This window comes from Pollachius pollachius, assembly GCF_949987615.1.
Source record: "Pollachius pollachius genome assembly, chromosome: 20".
Classification (NCBI taxonomy): domain Eukaryota; kingdom Metazoa; phylum Chordata; class Actinopteri; order Gadiformes; family Gadidae; genus Pollachius; species Pollachius pollachius.
The window spans coordinates 5,434,869-5,460,096 of NC_136953.1; the positions used below are offsets into that span (position 1 = coordinate 5,434,869).

The 25,228-nt window shown below is 43.8% G+C and overlaps 2 protein-coding genes across 2 annotated transcripts; both read right to left on the reverse strand.

Annotated features, from left to right (window-relative positions):
- Window positions 1-6,935: 6,935 nt before the first annotated feature.
- On the reverse strand, window positions 6,936-23,686 carry LOC307091036 (uncharacterized protein). Its single transcript, XM_079757876.1, has 7 exons — window positions 23,617-23,686; window positions 22,582-22,968; window positions 22,124-22,237; window positions 21,589-21,686; window positions 19,401-20,993; window positions 7,932-8,029; window positions 6,936-7,296 (listed from the first exon to the last, which is right to left on the reverse strand). The coding sequence occupies exons 1-5, from the start codon at window positions 23,672-23,674 to the stop codon at window positions 20,925-20,927; spliced, it is 726 nt and encodes a 241-aa protein (XP_079614002.1). The 5' UTR covers window positions 23,675-23,686; the 3' UTR covers window positions 6,936-7,296; window positions 7,932-8,029; window positions 19,401-20,924.
- Window positions 7,228-19,390, reverse strand: LOC307091287 (uncharacterized protein; the record flags this gene model as incomplete). Its single annotated transcript, XM_079758235.1, has 12 exons — window positions 17,206-19,390; window positions 12,070-14,650; window positions 11,911-11,985; window positions 11,698-11,742; window positions 11,567-11,608; window positions 11,157-11,201; window positions 10,938-11,021; window positions 10,780-10,833; window positions 10,257-10,328; window positions 9,787-9,942; window positions 7,932-7,984; window positions 7,228-7,296 (listed from the first exon to the last, which is right to left on the reverse strand). Exons 2-12 carry the CDS (start codon window positions 13,037-13,039, stop codon window positions 7,228-7,230), a joined length of 1,665 nt encoding a protein of 554 aa, XP_079614361.1. The 5' UTR covers window positions 13,040-14,650; window positions 17,206-19,390.
- Window positions 23,687-25,228: the final 1,542 nt, after the last annotated feature.

The window sequence follows — 25,228 nt, forward strand, 5'->3', positions numbered from 1 at the left end:
TGTGGTGCGGACTCTCTCCCTGGCACTCTCTCGTTCGCCCGGTCTGGTGTCCCTTTTATGCCGGCTCCTGGTCCATTCCCTTCCTCCGGCCAGGTGTCCCCGATTGCGCTGATTGGGGGGAGAGACGTGGTGCTCTGTCGCCGGCTGGAGGGTGGCGACGGTAAACCAGGTCTACTGCGTGTCCTCGGACCCGTCCGGTCCGAGGTCCAGCGGCAGGATGCCACACTCCTCCACCGCTTGCTCAGGCCTCTGGTCGTCGGTGCACCCGCTCAGGCAGGCATCCCGGCGTGACAGGGCGTCGGCGTTCCTGGCTCCGGCCATCCACTTCAGGGGGCCGTGGTTGGTGACCAGGATGACCTCCCTCCCTAGGAGATAATACCTGATGTTTCGGAGGGCCCGGAACCACCGCGTCACTCGTGCGTTGGTGTCCCTGGCTCCGGCCATCCGCTTCAGGGGGGCGTGGTCGGTGACCAGGATGACCTCCCTCCGCCCTCCACCGGCTCTGGGCTTGATAGGCAGATTCGTGGTCCACTGTGATTCGCTGCAGCGGCTTAGCAGTCGACGCTTTCTTGGAGCCGGGGTCCTTGGTCACCTCCTCCATCAGGTCGTCGTCGTCGTTATCGTCGTGGCCCGTGGGTCCAGAGGGGACCAGGTGGTCGTCAGAGCTCTCGTCGGGATCTGGAGGTTTCACAGGTTTACCTGTCTCAAGGAGGTCGTCCCCATCCACGTCCAGCGTGATGGCGGCTTCATTGGGGATCGACACGGGCAGGTGGTTGTCCTCAGCTTCTTTAGCGGAGTCCCTTGCTTCGACTGACGTCTCTGCCGCTTCCGTCTCTGCCTCTGCCTCCGGCTCGGTGTCGACGTCGGCCTCTGGCTCGGCCTCGAGCTCTGGCTCCAATTCGGCCTCGAGCAGCGCCACGGCCTCTGGTTCCGACGAGACCGCGGGCTCAGCCTCCGCCTCGGGCTCTGTCTCCACCACGGGCTGGGTCTCGACCGACGTCTCATCGGCCTGGATTGAGGCCTCTGTCGTGGGCTCGGTGTCGGTCTCTGGGTCGGCCTCGAGCTCTGGCTCCGAGTCGGCCTCGAGCAGCGCCACGGCCCCTGATTCCGGTGGGGCCGCGGGCTCAGCCTCCTCTGTTCGCCCTCCGGGGGGCGACGGAGGCCTGGTGGCCCCGTAGGCCTGTTGAGCTCCCGTCATCCCTCTGCGGGGTGGTTCTCTCCGGCTCCGGAGTTCACGCGCCGGGTCCTGTAGCCGGTGGAAGATCGGGCAGTCCTTCCCGATTAGCAGCGGCACCGGGAGGTGGGGTACGATCCCTGCCCGCGTCGTGAATACCCCGTGCGGGGTCCGGATGACGACGTGGCAGGTCTCGAACGTCCGGGTGTCCCCGTGTATGCAGGCCACCTCTATGGGCGCGCCCTCCTTCCCGCCCGCCAAGTCGGGGCGGAGGAGAGTGACCACGCTGCCGGTATCCACGAGGGCCTGCGTGTCCTGGGTCATTACCCGCGCCGGTATGGTCGGGCTTCCTGTTTTCCCCTGTGCCCAGCAGGTCGCTCGCATGCATGGCTGCGTCTGCTGCCGGCGTGGCTCGTCTCGCGGCCCTGCCTCCCGCGGCCTCGTCTCCCGCGGCCTCATCTCGGGCCGCGTCGTCTCTGGCGGCGTCGTCTCCGGCGGTGTCGTCTCCGGCTGCATCGGGGCGGCGGTCGCGGCGGCGGTCGCGGCGGCGGTTGCGGCGGCGGTTGCGGCGGCGGTCGCGGCGGTTAGTTCGGTGAGCCGTAGTACGGCCTCGTAGAGCAGGGCCAGACTCACCGTGGTCTCCCGCTGCTGCTGCTGGGCGGCCGTCGCCGCGGTCCCATCCAGGTTCTGCATGCCTGCTGAAGGGGGTTCCCTCACAAAACCGGCCCGTAGCGTGGTCGAGTTGCCTGCATTCTCCACCATATGTGTTAACCCGTCTCCCCAAGTGTCAGATACCCGGCAGGAATCACACAGAAATCAAGGGTTAAAGCCGCAGTCGGCGTTTATTTCTCAAGAATGAATAGTCTCTATACTCGTGCTAGGGTCTCCGTGAGCCTCTAGATCGCCGGCGTGGTGTGGAATCCCTTCGTGTCGCTTCGCCCTTCTCCCGGTCTAGCGAGTACTCCCGCCGTGTCACTTGCCCGGCGCTGTGCGGAATCCCTCCGTGTTGCTTCGCCGTTCGCCCGGCCTGGGGCTTACTCCCTCCGTGTCGCTCGCTCCGTGGGGCGGACTCCCCCTGCGTCACTCTCCATGTGGTGCGGACTCTCTCCCTGGCACTCTCTCGTTCGCCCGGTCTGGTGTCCCTTTTATGCCGGCTCCTGGTCCATTCCCTTCCTCCGGCCAGGTGTCCCCGATTGCGCTGATTGGGGGGAGAGACGTGGTGCTCTGTCGCCGGCTGGAGGGTGGCGACGGTAAACCAGGTCTACTGCGTGTCCTCGGACCCGTCCGGTCCGAGGTCCAGCGGCGGGATGCCGCAACACATACAGCACAAACAGAAATGGACCAATTAGAAATGCCAACACATCAAACGAATAGAAATGCACAAAATACACAGCCTTACACAAGTGCGAGGAAAAATATGTCCATGCATATAAAAAGTACTATGAAAGGTTTTTTGATTCATGCTAATAAGCTGAAATCTCTTAAGTACTTAGCATGTCTTAAATTAGTTTTCAGACATTTCCTTATGTGTTTATCAGGGTTAGTCTAAAAAGATGTGAGTTCATGGGAACGGGCTGAAAGCTACAAGACTCATAGCATGATATAAAATGTCCGGTCTTTTGATTGGAACAATTTGTTTTGTACCTTGTCTCATCCGCTGCTTCCACAGACATATCAGAGTGACAAAGAACGCGGCGGCTATTACTATTCCCAGCGAAACGACGACGGGGAATGGCATTGCCGTGTGTTTAGCCGAGTCTTTGGTCAGACAAAGGGGTTGAAAAGGGATTGAGAATATTAGCATTTAGTACATCGTCATTAAACAGAAGCTCTTATCCAATGATAATTACAGTGAATTCAGATACATGCCATTATGGAGCAGGAAAAGATTAGGGGCATCTAGCTCAAGGATACCTACAAGTAAGGCTACGGACATTGGGGATCGAACCCAGAAACGTTCGGCAGGGAGCTGAAGAACCTGAAGCCCTTGCCTATCCTGTCTGATATTACAATGGACCATTAAACTCTGGTACCAAACTAAACTAAAAATATTTTTTGTTTTGAATATAAACAAAGCCAGTCTCTGAGATAAAAAAAAGCATACTTTATTGTGTTGTGCCGTTGGTTGGGCTCCGTCGTTCTGTCACAGTGATCATTGAGCCGTTCCCCCTAAACTGAATAAGCATGGGCCTATCCATGGTCACCTGGCAGACGTAGCGTCCAGCGTGGTTGCGGGTGACGTTCGGAAGGGTCAGGTTGGCACAGCCACAGGTACCGTTGTTCGAAGGTGACAGGGCTGAACCACAGCCTTCTCTGTCATATCTCACGGCTGTCGGTTGGTGAGGAATTTGACCCTCATTTTTCAACCAGTTCACTCTATACTTTTTGGGGTTGATGGCTCTCAAGCAACAATGGAGTGTGACGCTGTCTCCCTCCGAGACTTCCAAATCTGCCGTCTCATACAGCTTGATATCGTCCTTGGTAAAGGTTTCTGGAACAAGACAAAAGCGGAAGCAAAAGAGCAGCAATAGTTTAGAGTGCAATTAATTTCACTATTTACCTATTACAAAGCCATTCCGTGATCGAACACAGTATCTTTAGTCCCAAAGTCAAAGATGTTAGCTAGTGCACTACATATAATCCTCATTTGGATTTACTCAAGAAAATGTTAATATTATTTTATGATATTTTAGGATATTAAATTATATTTTTGTTAAGTTGAAATATGTACTAGCGTTTCCCAACATTTTCTGTCTCATATGTACCCCCATATCCTGATCAGTACGGCTCAGCTACCCCCTCATCGACACCAAACCACAAATGTTATCCTTACGCTGATATCATACCTTATAATTTAGCATCATGGTTCATATTTAAGATGCCTCTAGTTTGATCAGCAACATTCAGCAACATATTGAACACATTTCAACATGTATTGTAATTCCCATATTATATATTTATTCTTTTTACCATTTTTTGCAAAACCGATTTGCGGGTGAAATAAAGTAATATCTGAAAGCTTTCCAGGTACCCCCTGTAACTGGTAACGTACCCCCCGAGTGCGGGCGTACCCCCGGTTGGGAATCCCTTTTCTTAAGGTCTTTATAGCAGCGGGAGGAAGATGAGTTATGAGCGGTACTCACCCCGAGCCAGCAGCGGCCCCAGAGAGCGAAGCAACATAGTCCTCAGTGGAAACTCCATCCTCCACTTATGCACAACTCAGCACTTGTGATCGTTCTCTTACAGACATCGCACCTCCCACTTCCATCAGACACACACACACACACACACACACACGCACACACACACACACACACACAAACACACACACACACACACACACACACACTAGAGCTTAGATCGGGCCCAGAAAATCAAGCCCGACCCGGCCCGAGCCCGTGCACGTTCTGTCCTAGCCCGGTCCGACCCGACACATTAACTGTAATAATGAGCCCGAGCCCAATTTCAACCCGACATTTTTTTTTTTACATGTGTAACTTTGTACACATTTGTTACTTAGGCCTACTCTGCTAAATATATATGTAAGGGATAATGTACTGTATAGAACGCCGGTCATTATCGGGAATATAAGCCCCGACAGGGCGAACAGGACACCAACGCGCAGCGGAGGTGTCTTGCTTCGCCCTGAATGGGCTTATTTTCGATAATGACCGGCGACGTTCTATACATTATCCCGCTTATTACACGGCTATTACAAAAAATAACTTCACATGGTGTGTCTTTTTACAATTTATTCGTTACCAGCATTCGTAGTGTTGATCAGCATAGAAATAATTTGTCCGCTAAGACGGTGACGTCTGGGGGTCGGGCTCGGGCTCGGGCAGAGAATCTAAACACACGCACACACACACACACACACACACACACACACACACACACACACACACACACACACACACACACACACACACACACACACACACACACACACACACACACACACACACACACACGCAAACTATTTTTCTCTATCTAACCACAACCATACGTGAACATACAGGTAAACGTCAACAAATATACACATTCAAAGTCAACACGTCTGTATACATTGAACGTCACACGTTGAACGTCATAAGTCTTGCTTAAAACACGTTTGAAATAAGCAAGCAGGCATGTGAGTTAACTGTAACCTCTTCGTATCACTTCCTGGACGTGTTGCAAAGGATGCAAGCACAATTCCTTTTATGTCAGCCTCTATTCTAGAGGCTGACATTCGATGAGAACAGACTTCACAGACGCGTCCTTCACGTCCTGTCCATGACTTACTGCATAGAGCCTCTTCTTCACCACACAGAGATACAAGTGTGTTGATTTGTTAAACCTTTGAACGAAGGTTAACGATAAAATATTGACCAAGTTACGAAGTCTGAAGTAGTAAGTGTCAAAGACTGGGCGAACGGCTCCGCCGTCCTCCTATTGACTTCCATTAGTGACTTCCGTTATTAAAAATAGCATTTTAAAAGTAGAATATCTTGTGTAAGTGTAAAATATTTTAAAAATCTTAAATGAAGTGCGTGATTCCATGCTAATCTGAGCATTTTAAAATTGGAATGGAGTCTCTAGGTGAAAAATTTAGGAAGGAGATAGGTCCCAAAGTTTGTAGAGAATAATAATAAGAAAGAATAAAACTTAATGTAACCCAGTTGAAATTCGGGTTCTGGTTATTTAAAATAATAAACAATATTATATAAGAGTTTATTATTTTTCATAATGTTTTGTTGACGTTTGTGTAATGGTTGCAAACTTTGTTAAAGTTATTTGATGTATTGTAAATGTTGTAGATATCCTTTGCTTAATTGAACTGTTATATGGCCATCCAAGCAGAAGGGGGCGCACGAGGTGTTTGCGGGTGAATGTGGAGAAGGGGGGAAAGGGGAGGAAAGGGAAGACGTGCTGGAGGTAGGAGAAAATGGACGTTGGTTGACAGAGCAGCTGCTTGTGATGGAGTACAGTCTTGTTGAAGGCTGATGACATATCAGCAACCCATAAGATTCAAGATTGTGTCTGGTAAACGAAAGTGAAGTTCAACACGAACTTGAAAACTGGAAAGCTCCACCGGACCGGTTCACATACGACCCGGTCAGTTAATTGACAGAAGTAGCTCAACAGTGGCCTGCATACTAACGCAGCTAGCGACGCTACTGCCACGGGGTTTCCGAAGGACCGCCGCACGAGATAGCGGGTGTGACCACGCGGGTGGGCTGACAGGGCTCGGACATAGGAAATCACGCGACAAGCAGTGAGGAGCGCCTGTGTCCTTTCCACGGACTTCCTCAGGACTTTCACGGACTTCCACGGACTTCCTCAGGACTTTCACGGACTTTCCCAGTACTCTCACGGACTTCCACGGACCTTCAAGGACGCCCATCGCGTTTTACCTGGACGTGTGAGTAGCCGACCGAGTTCTCTTGGCTCGGAGGAGCGAAGAGGACTATTCATCAACAGGCCTGCAACGGGGTTTTCTTTTGTAAGGGATTGTTTTATTTTGTTTATTTTATGTGCCGGCTTAGTTAGTAATGTTAATTACTCGTAGCCTGTATGGTAATAAGATGTCCGATATGGGATCTGTAACATGCACTTATATTGTTCTCAAATAAGTAAACGTTTTAACTACTTACCCATTTGTTGGTTGGCCTACTAAATACGTGTAGTTTGGATATTGTGTGTGTTTAGTGGTTAATATTTAATAAGGGTGCTGGTGTTATATGGTTAGCATAATATAGGAAATCAAAACTAATAATTGAAGATTGATTGAAGAACCTAGGGCCCTGCCCTCTTTATTATAGGGGTAAAAGGGCTACATTAAGAAGAACAATAGTTGAGCGCTGCATACAGCACTCACCTAAATACTTTATTCGCAATTACATACAATAATTTCCAAATGCACTTAACAACGGTTCATTTCTATTTCACAATTAATGCATGACTTTCAATTAGCTTATTTAAAAACAACATGGATGGAGGCAGAAGATGACAGAACGTATCAGAGATATTAACAAAACCAACAAGTGAAACAACAGATTGAGACTCCTTCATCCACTGCCCTTGCTTTCCACCACACGCTCAAAGTAGTCGAAGGACTCATACACGGGTACCTGACACTGTCAGAGAGAAAGAGAGACGGTTATGTCATGTTCATATACATAAAACACAAAGTTTAAGAACTACTATATATTCGCTGGGGATTTAAACAAACATAACATCTATCCAATTTATGGTTTATGTTTATGATTGATAATAAGCTTTTAGAATTTATTTTACTATTTTCTTTGAATGGGAATTCACCCACAAGCAACACGTGGTCAAAATTAATTTTCCCATTGTGCAAAACACGTCATGATACGCAATGAGAAGTTTAATTCAATTTTGGTTGTGCTAGGGGTGTTGGAGAGTACTGCTTCATAACTCAGGTTGTGTAAAGAGCACAGTCAGCAACATTAACTCCCCTTCCACTAAAAACTAGAGTTGGGTGATGGATGTATTTTTATCAAGAATCTGACCAATGGAGAACACAATGATGTTGGTGTTCCATCTCCTCAGATTATTGTTTTTGGTGTGTACAAGGCAGTACTGTTATTTTAGTAACTAGCGAGCGTTGTGGTTTCTCTATCAGGAACAGGTAGGGGGATGATCTTCTTGCTGAATGATGCCTACAGATTAGACGGGGGACATTGGGGGATCAAACCCGGTACTTTCTGGCTGGGAGTGGAACCCCATAGCCCTCCGATAGACTCACCCACTGGGAGGACCCTTTGGACGAGCTGGTGCTGGTTCCGTCCACCTCAGAGTCTTCGTGGGGAACCTCATAGATCACCCTTGCTGCTCGGTCCAACTCTAACACACACACACACACACACACACAGTCTTGCATTTGTGACCTTTTTAGGACTCCAGGTAGGGCCAATCATTCTGAGGACCCTGCTTTTCTGTCAACATAGAGGGGTAAAAGTGACATCACTAGGTTCAGAAAAAAATCAGTTTGATCATGTGCACTTGAAACTGTGGAAACACTCATGTAAACCAAACCTCACTTTTTGACAGCATGTTAGGACCTCTTGTCGCCGCCCCTCAAGGCGGGGCAAACAAGTGTGTGTATAAAACCAAGTGGAGACCAAAGTGGATTATGAATATTATCCACCCTCATCTGTAGTTAAACAGTTTTCTGACCATGTAACTGTTATCCCACCTTAATTTCTGTACTACCATAGCCTGGCCAAAGCCTTCCTACGCAATTCCGCTCGCTTATCTTCTCCCTTCGTAGCTACGTCTGGGATTTCAGCCATTGACCTGGATTCCTCCAGGAGAATTCATGACCTGGCCAGTCAGCTAACGGAGTGAGGCAGTGCAAGAATACTACAGGCTATCAGTCAAGGGCTGATCCAGTCTTTTTGAATGTAAACACCTCCAGTAAACAATCGTTTCTCAATACCTGAATGTCCAGTCCCTCTGTACTGTACTCACTGCATTCTTTACATTAGTAATCATATGCATGTGACAAATAAACATCCTTGTATCCTTGTATCCTTGTACGAAACGATGGTGTAGAACGAGGGGCTGGTCAAGACCAGGTTAGTACTACCACTAAAGACATTATATTGTTGTGCTTTGTAAACTGTATTTTTATTACACTTTTTCTGTTCAAAATAAAGATTGAAGAGTGCATTAATTACAGTGCAGTAATTTCAAGTCAACTGACTTAAAATGAAAATAAAATGCTAAAACCCCCCCCCCCCCCTCCCCCGACAACAAAAACATGTCCTGCCACCCCCACCACTGATCTCAAAAAGAAACTGGATAGCACATCCCATGGTTTCTGACAGTTTCAGAGTGAGGCCACACGCAAATCGTGGCGGCCATTTTGTTGGGACTACTCTCTACTAATCATTGGTCTCAGGCAGGAAAGTAGTCCCAACAAAATGGCCGCCATGATTTGCATGTGGCCTCACTTTGAAACCATGCGAAGCGCTATCCAGTTTCTTTTTGAGATCAGTGCCCCCCACATATTAAATACCGTACTAAAACAAATGTCAGAAGCAAATGTCATAAGCAAAAGAAATTGCTTCCCACCATTCTTTAAGAGGTTGACTAACCTTGCATTAAAAATACTTTTGGTTAGGCGGTAGAAAATTAGAGAACACACTTTTTTTTGAATATTTTCCTTATCCTGAAATCACCCACCCCCAATTACATATAAATGCATGCAGTTATTATTTGAAACATGAGACAAAAAAATATAAATTGTTTCATTACCTGAAACATCTGCACTGACTTGGCTCGGTGAAGAGTGCAATAACTTGCAGTACAGTACAGTAATTTCAAGTGAACTGACTTTTACAAAATTAAAATGCAATGTTGCCAAACCCCCCCCCCCCCCCCCCCGACAACAAAAACATGTCCTGCCACCCCCCTTCCCCCCTTCCCTGACAACAAAAACATGTCCTGCCCCCAACCCCGACAACAAAAACATGGGGACTGGAGAGCAGATGAGTACTGACAACGAAAACATGTCCTGCCACCCCCCCCCCCCCCCCCCCCCCCCCTTATCCCCCGACAACAAAAAGATGTCCTGCCACCCCCCACCCCCCCCTGACAAAACATGTCCTCATGTTTTCCTTGTGAGAGACACAATCCTATTCCGGACATAGTACTTAACTGCCCTCCAGTCCCTGTTCTTGAGCGCTTCAGGACTCCTTCTGATGCACTCCTCACATTGTTCCTTTCCGGGGGTTGTGCCCTTTGTGATGAACCTTAGGATAGGATGAGACAGCTTCAATATTTCCCCATGCACAACATAGAAGCAACAAGACAGACAGATAGTAAACCAATGTCAAAATTTACGCCCGGACCACCACTGACACCATCCCCCGTCAGAAAATACTTCCAACGTCCCTGTCAACAGGTGTTGGAAACGGTGATTAATGCACATTTTATTTATGTGCATTACCACGGATGCGCATCACTAATTCGCATCAGTTGGATTGAAACGCAACTATCGTGTAGTGAGTGGGCAAGTGGGCAACTTATCAAGAAAAAAGTTAGAATCAGGTCAATCAGTCAGTACCTTCCCATTTGCGACTCCACAGCAGCAACTTCCTTGTCACTCCATTTTTTTTTTGGGAACTTGGTGCCGGGTCTGAAAGACACAACATTTAGATAACACTTGTAAATCATGATCACAAACGTTTCACTCTTGCTCAACAACCTTACTGAACTTTCTCTACCTAGTCCTTATTGAAACAACATTACAGTTTACTTAAGATTGAACTTATTTTATTGATCATGTGATTCACCTGCTTTAAAATTTGAGTGACAACCATATTTAAATTGCTCAAACGCATTGTTGAGTAGGCCAAAACAACAAAAACAAAAAATGAATTAAAAGCTTTCTGTGTCTCTATTTTTTTTTACACAATCTATGTCTGCAATTCCTAAGCCTAAGAGCACCAAGGTAACATAGTATTTAATAGCTGCACTCCTGACAAAGACCTTATCAGCTTTTTAACTTATAAAGTGTTGATTTGCAGTTAGAATTATCTAACTAACAGGAAACCATGAAGGCAGACATGAACCCTTACATTCCATACCTGAATGAGTTGTTTTAGGCTTCTTTTCTGCTGAACTGGTTGATCTTTGTGAGACTGAGACAAAATGTAGAGAAAAGAATAGTGGAAAGATAATTAATGTCCATATACATTAATTGTGCAAAATACAGACCTTCTTAGGAAGACATTTCCCAAAATACCTCTGCTGTCTGATGATGAAGATGAAGGTTTAAAAGCTGATGATCGTCTTGGGGTGGAACAGCGCTGGGGTCGCACTGATGAGTCTAGAAAAACAAGGAAGAATAACCCAAGTATACGCACAATAGTTTTTCTCAAAAGTGAATTTCATATTAATTCTGTTTACTTTAAATTCTGTGTTCAAAGGAAATTAATTTACAGCACTTTTTTGAGGACAATACCTGAGTCAGAAGGCTGCAGCAAAAGTTCTGAAGATGAACTTGATTCTGACATAGGAAAAGTGCAAGAGAATAAGACCTTCATTAACTATCCACAAACTCACACTAGTTAATTTACAGCCAATCAAAACTACTTAATAATTAACAACATATTAAATACTAAAACAAATGTCAGAAGCAAAGGTCAGAAGCAAAAGAAATTGCTTCCCACCATTCTTTAAGAGGTTGACTAAAAGTCTGCTCCTTAACCTTGCATAAAAAATACTTTTGGTTAGGCGGTAGTAAATTAGAGAACACACTTTTTAAAAATATTTTCCTTATCCTGAAATCACCCACCCCCAATTACATATTAATGCATGCAGTTATTATTTGAAACATAAGACAAAACGATATAAATTGTTTCAGTACATTACCTGAAACATCTGCACTGAATTGGCTCGGTGGCACCGATGAGTCTAGAGGAAATACAACATTTTCAAAATACCCTGAAATGTTGGAAACTTCCTGAAATGAAAAAACAATCATTCTGTTTCCAAGTACATACCATAATCTTCTTGACTTGTCATACGACTCACAGAGGAGCTGGATCCTGAAAAAACAACATGGGTATCATGTTCATCTACTTAGAAGATTGTAATCAATCATGTAGACAATATTGGCATTTCCATTCTCTTCTACTGTTATTATTCTGTTTCAGTAAAGACCTCTTCCTATCCACTACTGATACATTATTTACAGTCAAATACAAATTCCTTACCACTGGCCTCAATGGACTCTTCATTCAGACTCTCTTCTTCATCATCCAACTCTTCTGTTATTGTCTGAACAGTTTCTGGAAAACAGTCAAAACACAAATGAGCCAAAATAAGCACAATACATTGACATGGTCATTTTCCCTACACCCTACACTTCTTACCTCTGGGCTCTATGGTAATCTCTTCCAATGTTTTCCCTTTGAAGTCTGCCAACTTTCCCTGCTCGCATGCCATCAGAATTTTGCTTATTTTGGCTAATTGCAGAGTCCCCTCTGGCAAGCGGTAATACTGCCTGTGGATTCTTATGTCGTGCCCTAAAAACTCCGCCAACTGATCAAGTTCGGTGTCTGTAAGGTTCAGCACCTTGCTCAAGGTGGCCACTTGCTTTCTGAGTTTCGTCGAAGAGAGGGTCTGCGGCTGCTCAGCTCCACATTCTCTTGCGTAGACACGAATGCAGTCTGACCCCTTTAAGTGAGATGCACTGCCAGGCCTGGCGAATAAGAAGTCATTGTCAGGTAGGATCCCGCAATTTGATCTCTCCTTTGCAAGCAGATCCAATGACTTGACCATAGCAGGGGTCAATAGCACCGGCACCTTCCTTCCTCTTTTCCCTCTTACTTCCATGCGTGAAAAGTATTTGCATAGAATTTTTTCCACCTCCGATAAGGCATGAGCGATGTCATCATGTACAGGTGTTGACACCCTGGACAAGTAGGTCGTCAACAACATCTTGGAAACCTCTCCTTGTCGACGCCGATTGAACAGGATAACTTTGGCAAGGATCACTTTGGCGAGATTGGTCCAGTTTCTTGGCGTCTGGTCACCGGAAAGCACGTTGGAGTATTCCTCCTGTTTCTCATCCAGATGAAGGTGCAACTTTTTGACGTCATCAGTAAATGGAATAAGCTGAGGCGCATTCCATTTAGCTTCCTGCAGTGTTCGGTAAGCAGACGCAGAAATGAACTCATTCCACCGTGTTCTATATATCTCGCGGAAGTTTTCAATCAGCTTTGCTTTGTCTTGATTTCCTGATATGAGGGCTTCACATGCAACAAGGTCTGCTACTTTCTTTATGCTATGTCCCAGTTTTAGTGCCAGAGATGACTTTGATGGTGTTGGTGTTCTCGTCATAACCTGCAACAACCTTTACTGCTCTGATTAAATGATGGAAATTTGATGGCATGACATACTGCTCAATACTCTTCAGAGGAGTGACCTCCTGTCCAGCCAGCAATGATCTTCCAAGCTCTCTTAGTGTTGCGCGGATATGCTCATCCTGTGACGCTCCTTTCTTGTTTAGTATTGCTGTGCTAATGCAATTATGCATCTGTCTTTTTGAACTGCCTGTGCGATCTTGTCCTGGCACATGTTACTTATCATTTTCCATGTTTTGGTTGTCACACCAGCAGGAACTGGCTGAGCAAATGCACACAAAGACTGAACTCGCGTTTTTCCTGGCTTAGCTTTACCACATTTCTGTGAAAGAGCACACCGTTTCATATGCTTCCACATGAACTTCTTTTTGAAAAGTCCTTGACAATTGGGACAGTGGTGATAGTCTGAGGCATCTGCATTGGCACCACTGGATTGTTTGCAAGGCACTACCACACCTTTCCCTTCTCTAAGTGCCTCTACGTTATGGGCTCGGTTCCCCCTTTTCCGTAAGTAGTCTAACTGCAGCCTTCTTTCCTTAGATCTTTTTGGACATGCCAGTGCTCTGGCCACTTCTGCCTCATCAGCATGCCTCTGTTCGAGATGGCGCGCAAGCTTTGGGTAACATTTATCACAAAAAAGGCAGTAGTTTCTTTTCTGATGGTACTTTTTTGTCCCATCCTTCAGTTTTTTTACGTTCATTACAACCACGGAAGTACTGCTACTCTCCACTGCACTTTCACTTTCCTCTGGCAGTTGTCTGACCCTCTTGTACACTTTTCTGGGTGGAATCTTGAAAGCAAATCGGCAAGAACAAAAGTAAACTGTAAATTGTGCATGCACATGTGACAATATAGACACATTTTAAATTGCAAGACCATTTGTCATATTCTACTAACAAACTACAAGAGCAGATCTTCACAGTGTGACTTCAGCAGGTAAGACATTCAAGGTTCTCACACATTTAAAGTAACTCACCGGCACTTTCAAAGGCTCTTCATCAGAGGAGCCATCTGATTCCTCAGATTTTTGAGGGACATACTCCTTGTCCTCGTCACTTACACTTTCACTACTGGAGGACTCAGTCTCAGTAATGTTCAGCATCTTCTTGGTTAACTAAATTGATATGAAGCCAACCATTTGAATTGTAAAATATATATATTTTTTTTTCACCAACAATAGACAACTTGCCAACACCTCCGACTAACAACTTTGTCACAAACCTTCTGACAAGCAGGTTACTAACCCTGACCTGGTAAAATAACCAGAATTATTCAACTACTACAGCCTTTCTGCAAACCTTCTGTACTGTACACTGTTGATGCTAATATTTATATATATATATATATATATATATATACACATACATACATATATATACACATACATACATACATACATACATACATACATACATACATACATACATACATACATACATACATACATACATACATACATACATGTATACATATATATATAAAGGGATAAAGAGTTACATCACCAGTTATTTTGAATGTCAAAGAATTCAAACACCACACTTACGAATACGCTGTCTGTCCTTTCTAGAGGAGGTGGCTCTGGCTCTTCCTAGATGAATGGATGTTAAGACAGACAGACAAGTTTACACACACTCACAATGCTATGAAATTAGAATACAACCAACATTTGAAATGACTGTCTATCCACAAGATTCCAAAACACACAGTGATGCATTACAGTAAGCTCTGGTGGCTCTATGAAAGAACATGCATCCATAGGGATACCCCACAGTAGAGCAAAGTTGACAGCTAACATAACAGTAGCTTTTTTACTAGAATAATGTGGATAGTAACCTGTTGCAGGTCTTCCAAAAGCAAACCAGAAGTACTAACAGGTATGCTGTCTTGAACCAAATGATGTCTTTTTGCACACTCATCATGGTGTTGGCGCAATCCATCCATACATTGTCTCAATCTGCCCAAAGCCTACAATTTAAAACATCCTATGTCAATCACACAAGTTTTACTGAGCACACTCAGTGTTACGGACAGGCAAAGGCTTGGGTCTTGTGTTTGGGTGTGTCTACGTGATGACGTGCACTAATTGGTCATGTGGTGGTGGTGGCAGTAGTGATTTGAAATATCACCTGTTCACTCGCTAGGTGAGAGTTAGTTAGTGAGTGGGTGATGGGGGAAGCCTACTTTTTGCTGACCGCTTTATGCTTCCCATTTTTGGCACTTTGCACTTTATCCTGCTGGGAGTCTGCACTTGCACTTTATCCTCGCTTATGCACTTTATCCTGATATACTTGAAGTCTCGTTTATAGATTACTGCTGAACCTGTGGATTCTATCGCTACTGTGGATAATATGGATATGAACTGTCTGACTCACTGATGTTTTTAATGCTTGGATACTGTGAAGATTAAATAAAGCAACCTAAACTGAAACTTGATTGTTTGGAAGTTTGGACATCTAGTGCGTCGGGCACGTTAGTTTCCCCTACTCAGCTGCTTGGCGACTGAAATTTGTGAGACAGTCGCCAATACTAAGTATCATACTTTATTAAAATAACTTTAACAAGATAACTAGAGAATACCACAGCTGAAACATCAGGACAAAACAGATTTGCTTCAGGAAGAAAGAGTCATTTGTTTTTTGTAAAGTTGACGCTGTTTGGGGTGCAGACTTTACAAAAAGCAAATGACGTTTAATGACAACAGTCATAAACACAAAAAAAGTGTCATTAATGTTTGTTCATTCTACACGTCATGTTCAGGGATGCGTTTGGCATAGGACAAAAAAAATATACGAAATATACGTACTACATAGCGCGGCCTGGCAACGGGAACCCCCCAATTTCCTCGTTCCATTGGCACAATCTATTTCCAGTGTTAATTTTGTCACTTATTTTAGATTTAGTCTTAGTCTTAGTCTTTTGACGAAAATGCTTAGTATATTTAGTCACATTTTAGTCATTGTTTTCCTTTGTAGTTTTAGTCGACGAAAAGTCCTTACATTTTAGTCAACTTTTAGTCAAAATGTTTTCTCTTTTTAAACTAGTTCAATTAGGCTAACCCTATATAGGCTATATGGACACCTGCTAAGTTGTTCAACTCAAATAGAGTACTAAAGTGAAAACGTTACGTTGTCCTGGCAACCGGATTTTCAGTTCTAAACAACCGAACGAGAGATGGCGTTCTCCATTGCTTCCATGTGTTGTTTCTTTCAAAATTAAAATAAATCAATTTCAAGAGGTGAAAATCACTACCATTCGAAAAATGTCGAGGCGTTCATGTATTCCCCTGGGGTATTAAAAGGAAAAGTTTGTAAACGTTAGTTTAGTTTAGTTTTTTTTTTAATATGAAGACAATCTATTCTCAATATTACTTACATCATTGGTAAAGCAAACTCACAAATCAATTCGCAAAAAGATTGTTCCTTTTCTATAAAAGGTTTGTGTGGCATAGGATTTCCCCTTGTTAATTTGGTATGTGTAGAACCGAAAATCTGTTGCGCTCGAAACGTGACGTCACACTTTAGTACTCTTGTCCGTTCAGCCTTCAAAACGATAGCTGGTAAATTGTGAAAAATGCATTAAACTGTAATCAGAAAACGCGGTTATATGCTATAAACCCTATAGTATCTTGGGTATAAAGGCTGGGACGAATTTCAAAGTCCACCTTATGTTGAAGTATAGACCGTGGCGATTCCCATTGAAACGAATGGCGCGGTGATTTTCTTCAAAACGAGAGCCGGTAAATTGTGAAAAATGAATTCAACTGTAATCAGACAACGCGGTTATATGCTATAGACCCTAGTATCTGTGGAATAAAAACTGGGAAGATTTCGAATCATGTACAATGCATAACGTTAGCTCATAGCTGAGTGGACCATACCTCCCGTTGCCAAGTCATAGCTAAGGTCCGTCCTATTTACTGGAGGAGTGAACAGTTGCATAAGAACCTTACGGGAGTGTACTGATTGGAAAATATCGTGCATTTTGAATGTCTAAATAGCACACCAATAGCATTTTCGTCCTGTGTTCTCGTAATGTAAATCTGTAGTCTGATAAAGTCATTTACAATCCATTAAAACCATGCACAGAAAGCAGCCTGAAAAGATGATTAAAACAGTAGTAATGAAGTCAGGGTAAAACACATACCTTCTCTGACCATTGCTGTGAAATTGTGCTGTCATTAGCTGACTCCATGGCTTCTCTGTAACAAAAACGTGCAAATACTATTAATCAACTCGAACTAGTTCATCCGTTTTGGCTAGGCCCACTAGTCTTGAGCTTATAATCATTCGAGGCTATGTTGTTAAAGAAAATTATATGACGTTTGCATGCAAGTGGGCAAAGCCATCAGGATCGCGCGTGCAAGATGTAATTAAGACGTAATGCTACTTAAAATGACTTCTTTATTATGCCAGAATTTTCCAATAGTGCAAAAGCAAGTTGAAGACGCCAAGATAATCGAACGCTCCACGACAAACATTTACCTAATAAAACTGTCAAAAGCATGAAACCTCCACTTTATTAAAACCGTCTTGTCGGGTAAAATACGCAAAGCAGCAAAGCTATGATCAAATCCAGCAACTAACTTTCCTTAGCGATTTTCAGTAACACTGACTAGCCTCCCTAAAATGTTAAGTTCTACTCGATTAAAAACGTATGAAATAATGCTTTACACGTCAAACACTGTACACATTTTAGCAAAATAGCTGTGGAGAGTTATACAGAAATGGCTTTGGTGAACATTTTTCTTACCTGCATGCATTCATACATCAGTCTTGACCATCCATCCAAGTCTTGTTATCCAAACTTTTGCATTAGGTGAGGAGATATCCCGCAAACTTGCCAGGTTGAAATTGGGGGAGGGGTACATTAAGGTATATCTTAGGACCATACACCAGTTTGTGTTTAAATGAAGGCGCGAACTACGATCACGTGTTACAGCAGTGGGGGGTTGGGTCGTCAGTGCTAGTCTATCTTAGGACCATACACCAGTTTGTGTGTTACTAAAGGCGCGAACTGCCGTCAGTGAGAAGGGATGCAGAAATACACATGATGAGTTTAAACAGTTTAATAAGGCTATTTAATAGTGAATTATTGTAGCAAGGACTTTTATTCTAAAACAGTTGTAGGCACAGGAAACAGTTGGAGGGAGACATGGTTGATGGCAACTGAGTTGGAGTACCCAAAAAGTACTCGAATTATATTTTGTATTTGTATTGTATTGCCTATTTACCTCCAAATACAACACTTCTTGAGACTTGGGAGTGGCATAGAGGATGGGCGTGGAATGGGTGTGGTTTCAGAATTTCATACACACTGCAGTACAACTAAATGACCAGAGGGGTCCCCATTTTGGGGTCTCCACTTAGGAGTCAACCAGGAATCAACCCCTACACACACACACTTCGACAAAAACACAAGATTCTGAAGACTTTTACATTTTCATTACCTAGTTCCTACAGACATATAAGCATGTCATTACAACCCCCCCCAACAGCTTTTCCTTCTTAGGACCATGGTCTAGGTCTCAACTTTGTCTTCAAGTCCTAATATGGAAGGTATTTTTACAACCGCGAGTCTTAACATGGTCACAAAAACAAGAACACACACACACACACACACACACACACACACGTACATAAAGACACACACACAAATACACAAAAACAAACGCACACGCACATAGAGTATCAAATGTTTCCATGGAAACAAAAATTAATATAAAATGTTTTCGGGAATTCATGATAATAAGCTGAAATCTGTTGACCACCTAGCATGTTTTAAAATTAGTTTTCAGACGTTTCCTTATTACCCGGGTTAGTATGAAAATTTGTGGGTTCATGATAACAGTCTGAAAGCTCCTGGACTCATACCACGTTATAAAAATATCCGCTCTTTCGATGGGAACGTTTTGTACCTCGTCTCTTCCGCAGCTTCCATAAACAGATCAGAGTGACGAGGAGCGCGGCGGCCATTACTATTGCCAGTGAAACAACAACGGGGACCAGGGACCTTAGTGACGCGTCATTAGTCAAGTCTTTGGTCAGACAAAGGGGTGGAAAAGGGATTGACAATATTAGCATTTAATACATGGTCATCAAACACAAGCTTTTATCCACTGATATGTTAGGGGGCATCTTGCTCAACAATACCTTCAGGTTAGACTAAGGACATTGGGGATCAAACCCAGTACCTTTTAGCCGGGAGTTGAACGACCCAAAACTCTAGCCTATCCTGTCATGTATTAGAATAGACGACTAAATTCTGGTACCTAAGGAAAGGAAATGTACTTTTGGTTTGGAAGAGAAACCAAACCAGACTTTGAGGTAAAGAAAACATACTTTCTTGTGTTGTGCCGCTGGTGGGGCTCCGTCGATCCGTGACGGTGATCATCGTGCCGTTTCCAACGAACCTCGTGTACTTCGGCCTCTCCATGGTCACCTGGCAGACGTAGCGTCCAGCGTGGTTGCGGGTGACGTTGGGAAGGGTCAGGGTGGCACAGCCGCAGGCACCGTTGTTCAAAGGTGGCAGGGCCGAACCACAGCCCTCTCTGTCATACCTCACGGCTGTCGGTTGGTGAAGAATATTAACCTTATTTTTCAACCAGTTCACTTTATACTGATGGTGGTTGACAGCTGACCAGCAACAATGGAGTGTGCTGCTGTCTCCCTCGACGACCTCCAAATCTGCCGTCTCATACAGCTTTATATCCTTCTCTGGAACAATTTCTGAACCAAGACAAAAGTGAAAGGACGTAGAATTGTATTACTAAACAAGTGTTTCCCAACCTTTTCTGTCTTATACGTACCCCCATATCCTGATCAGAAAGATTCTGCATAACTTTTTACCAAAACTGATTTGTGGGTGTAATAAAGTTGTATCTTAAATCTTTCCAGGTACCCCCTGGAACTGCTAACATACCCCCCGAGTGCGGGCGTACCCCCGGTTGGGAATCCCTTTTCTTAAGGTCTTTATAGCAGCGGGAGGAAGATGAGTTATGAGCGGTACTCACCCCGAGCCAGCAGCGGCCCCAGTGAGAGAAGCAACATAGTCCTCAGTGGAAACTCCATCCTCCACTGATGCACAACTCAGCACTTGTGATTGTTCTCTTACAGACATCGCACCTCCCACTTCACACAGACAGACACACAAACACACACACACACACACACACACACACACACACACACACACACACACACACACACACACACACACACACACACAAACTCTCTTTCTCTATCAAACACAACCATACGTGAACGTACAGGGTAAACGTCAACAAATATATACATTCAAAGTCAACACGTCTGTATACATTGAACGTCACAAGTCTAGACGTTGAACTTCATAAGTCTTGCTTAAAACACGTTTGGAATAAGCAAGCATGGATGTGATTTAAATGTTATCTCTTCTCATCACTTCTTGGATGTGTTGCAAAGGATGCAACGCAAATTCTTTGAACTTTTAAACATTTTTAAAGAAAAGCCAGTCGACCACCAATGGTAGCTTAGATGTCGACATTCGGTTAGAACTACCACCATAGACGTGTTCTTCACTTCCTGTCCCTGACCTACTGCATAGAGCCTCTTCATAACCACACAGAGAAACAAACAGACAGACACAAACACAAGCATAGCAGAAGAAACAGAGAACATAAGTGACTATATTAAAAAACTTTATTCACAATTACATACTGTAAAATAATTTTTAATTAAACCTAGCAAGGCTTCATTGCTATTTCACAGTTAATGTATGACTTTCAATTAGCTTGTTTAAAAACAACATGGATGGAGGCAGAAGATGACAGAATGTATCAGAGATATTTACAAAACCAACAAGGGAAAGAACAGATTGAGACTCCTTTATCCGCTGCCCTTTCTTTCCACCACACGCTCAAAGTAGTCGAAGGACTCATACACGGGTACCTGACACTGTCAGAGAGAAAGAGACGGTTATGTCATGTTCATATGCATAAAACACAAAGTTTGATAACTACTATGTATTCTCTATATTTCAGCTTTTAGAATTTATTTTACTATTTTCTTTGAATTGGAATTCACCCACAAGCAACACGTGGTCAAAAGCATTTTCCCATTGTGTAAAACACGTCATGATATGCAAGGAGAAGTTTAGTCCAACTTAGGTTGTGGTAGGGGTGTTGGAGAGCAGTGCTTCATAACGCGTGTTGTGTAAAGAGCACAGTCAGCAACATCAACTCCCCTTCCACTAAAGATTTGAGTTGGACGATTTTTATCCAGAATTTGACCAATGGAGAACACAAACCAAATCCAAAACCCAATCCAATGATGTCAATTTTCCAACTCCTCCGATTATTCTTTTTCATTGCGTACGAGACAGTACTGTAATATTAGTAAATAGTGAGCGTTGTGGTTCCTCTATCAGGAACAGATAGGGGGGATGATCTTCTTGCTGAATGATGCCTACAGGTTAGAGTGGGGACATTGGGGATCAAACCCGGTACTTTCTGGCTTGGAGTGGAACACCCTCGCCCTCCGACAGACTCACCCACTGGGAGGACCCTTTGGACGAGCTGGTGCTGGTTCCGTCTACCTCAGAGTCTTCTTGGGAAACCTCATAGATCACCCTTGCTGCTCGGTCCAACTCTAACACACACACACACACAAACACACACACGCATACACACACGCACACACACACGTACACACACGCACACACACAAAATCACAAACACACAAATCCAGTACCACACACACACATACAGCACAAACAGAAATGGACCAATTAGAAATGGCAACACATCCAAACGAAAAGAAATGCACAAAAAACACAGCCTTACACAAGTGCGAGGAAAACTTTGTCCATGCATATAAAAAATACTATAAAATGTTTTTTGATTCATGCTAATTAGCTGAAATCTCTTGAGTACTTAGCATGTTTTAAATTAGTTTTCAGACATTTCCTTGTGTTTATCAGGGTTAGTCTAAAAAGATGTGAGTTCATGGGAACAGGCTGAAAGCTACAGGACTCATAGCATGATATAAAATGTCTGGTCTTTCGATTGGAACAATTTGTTTTGTACCTTGTCTCTTCCGCAGCTTCCAGAGACATATCAGAGTGACAAAGAACGCGGCGGCTATTACTATTCCCAGCGAAACGACGACGGGGAATGGCATTGCCGCGTGTTTAGCCGAGTCTGGTCAGACAAAGGGGTTGAAAAGGGATTGAAAATATTAGCATTTAGTACATCGTCATTAAACCAAAGCTTTTATCCAACGATAATTACAGTGAATTCAGATACATGCCATTATGGAGCAGGAAAAGATTAGGGGCACCTAGCTCAAGGATACCTACAAGTAAGGCTACGTACTTTGGGGAACGAACCCAGAAACGTTCGGCAGGGAGCTGAACAACCTGAAGCCCTTGCCTATCCTGTCTGATATTACAATGGACCATTAAACTCTGGTACCAAACTAATCTAAAAATATTTTTTGTTTGGAATATAAACAAAGCCAGTCTCTGAGATAAAAAAAAGCATACTTTTTTGTGTTGTTCCGTTGGTTGGGCTCCGTCGTTCTGTCACAGTGATCATTGAGCCGTTTCCCCTAAACTGAATAAGTATGGGCCTCTCATTGGTCACCTGGCAGACGTAGCGTCCAGCGTGGTTTCGGGTGACGTTGGGAAGGGTCAGGTTGGCACAGCCACAGGTACCGTTGTTCACAGGTGACAGGGCCGAACCACAGCCCTCTCTGTCATACCTCACGGCTGTCGGTTGGTAATGAATTTGACCCTCATTTTTCAACCAGTTCACTCTATACTTTTCGGGGTTGATGGCTATCAAGCAACAATGGAGTGTGACGCTGTCTCCCTCCGAGACTTGCAAATCTGCCGTCTCATACAGCTTCATATCCTCCTCGGTAAAGGTTTCTTAAACAAGACAAAAGCGGAAGCAAAAGAGCAGCAATAGTTTAGAGTGCAATTTATTTCACTATTTACCTATTATAAAGCCATTCCGGGATCGAACACAGTATCTTTTGTCCAAAAACCGGTTAGCTAGTACACTACCTATAATCCTCATTTGGATTTACTCAGGAAAATTGTAATATTATTTTAGGATATTTTAGGATACTAAATTAAATTTTCTGTTAAGTTGAAATATATACTAGCGTTTCCCAACATTTTCTGTCTCATATGTACTCCCATATCCTGATCAGTACGGCTCAGCTACCCCCTCATCGACACCAAACCACAAATGTTATCCTTAGGCTGATATCATACCTTATAATTTAGCATCATGGTTCATATTTAAGATGCCTCTAGTTTGATCAGCAACATTCAGCAACATATTGAACACATTTCAACATATATTGTAATTCCCATATTATATATTTATTCTTTTTACCATTTTTACCAAAACTGATTTGCGGGTGAAATAGAGTAATATCTAAAAACTTTCCAGGTACCCCCTGTAACTGCTAACGTACCCCCCGAGTACGGGCGTACCCCCGGTTGGGAATCCCTTTGCTTAAGGCCTTTATAGCAGCGGGAGGAAGATGAGTTATGAGTGGTACTCACCCCGAGCCAGCAGCGGCCCCAGAGAGAGAAGCAACATAGTCCTCAGTGGAAACTCCATCCTCCACTGATGCACAACTCAGCACTTGTGATCGTTCTCTTCTTCTCGACATCGCACCTCCCACTTCCCCCAGACACACAGACAGACACACAAACACACACACACACACACACACACACACACACACACACACACACACACACACACACACACAAACAAACAAACAAACAAACAAACAAACAAACAAACAAACACAGACACACACACAAACTATCTTCCTCTAACCACAAACATACGTAAGCGTACAGGTAAAAGTCAACAAATATATACATTTAAAGTCAACACGTCTGTTTATATTTAAAGTCACAAGTCGATAAGTTGAACGTCATAAGTCTTGCTTTAAACACGTTTGGAATAATCATGTTAGGTAAATGGAACCTCTTATCACTTCGTGGACGTGTTGCAAAGGATGCAAGCACAAATCCTTTGAACTTCTGAACTTATAAAAGAAAATGCGGTCGACCACCAAAGCTAGCCTAGATGATGACATTCGATGAGAACGGATGTCACAGACGAGTTCTTCACTTCCTGTCCATGGCCTACTGCATCGAGCCTCTTCTTCACCACACAGAGAAACACACGCCATATCCTCAACAGTTTACCTTTAGCGACGGTCATAGTGAAACCTTCCTAATGTTTAGCTTTTCGCTTTGTCTAATTAACCAATTAACATCCTGTATCATTAGGTGGAAGATTTTTTTATTTTTTTTTATTTTTTTCGCTGCACTTTCTCAGATCAAGATAGTTTCCTCACTGACGACTACAGACAAAAACCTGCATTCGCAAAAGATCTAGACACACACACACGGTCTGCTGTTCCATAGCTGAATTACTAGAGAACATCTGTTACTATATAAAAATAATTTATTCACATTTACATACAATCATCACTCATCATCAATTACATTAAGAATCATTGCTATTTCACAGTTAATGTATGACTTTCAATTAGCTTATTTAAAAACAACATGGATGGACACAGAAGATGACAGAACGTATCAGAGATATTTACAAAACCAACAATGGAAACAACAGATTGAGACTCCTTCATCCACTGCCCTTTCTTTCCACCACACTCTCAAAATAGTCGAAGGACTCATGCACGGGTACCTGACACTGTCAGAGAGAAAGAGAGGGAGAGGCAGAGAGAAAGAGAGACGGATTATGTGACACATTTTTACATGAATTCATATAAATAAAACACAAAGTTCATGATCAACTATTTATCGTTACCCTGGGGATTATGTTTTATGTTTTGGATTGATAATACATTTCCATAATCGCTTTTACTGTTTTCTTGAAAAAATAATTCATCCACAAGCAACACGCTGGTCAAAACTAATTTACCCATTGCGCAAAACACTGGTGGCGTGGCACTCAGCCGTGAGGTATGACGGAGAGGGCTGTGGTTCAGCCCTGTCACCTGTGAACAACGGTACCTGTGGCTGTGCCAACCTGACCCTTCCCAACGTTACCCGCAACCACGCTGGACGCTACGTCTGCCAGGTGACCAATGAGAGGCCCATACTTATTCAGTTTAGGGGAAACGGCTCA

Excerpts from the sequence above, each read along its gene's own strand:
- LOC307091036 (XM_079757876.1), bottom strand. The coding sequence starts at position 23,674 with ATGGAGTTTCCACTGAGGACTATGTTGCTTCTCTCTCTGGGGCCGCTG. Across the intron at positions 22,969-23,616 it reads GGGGCCGCTGCTGGCTCGGG|AAACCTTTACCGAGGAGGAT; the intron begins GTGAGTACCACT and ends GTCTTGTTTAAG. Across the intron at positions 21,687-22,123 it reads GAAGCTGCGGAAGAGACAAG|AGTTGGACCGAGCAGCAAGG; the intron begins GTACAAAACAAA and ends TGTGTGTGTTAG.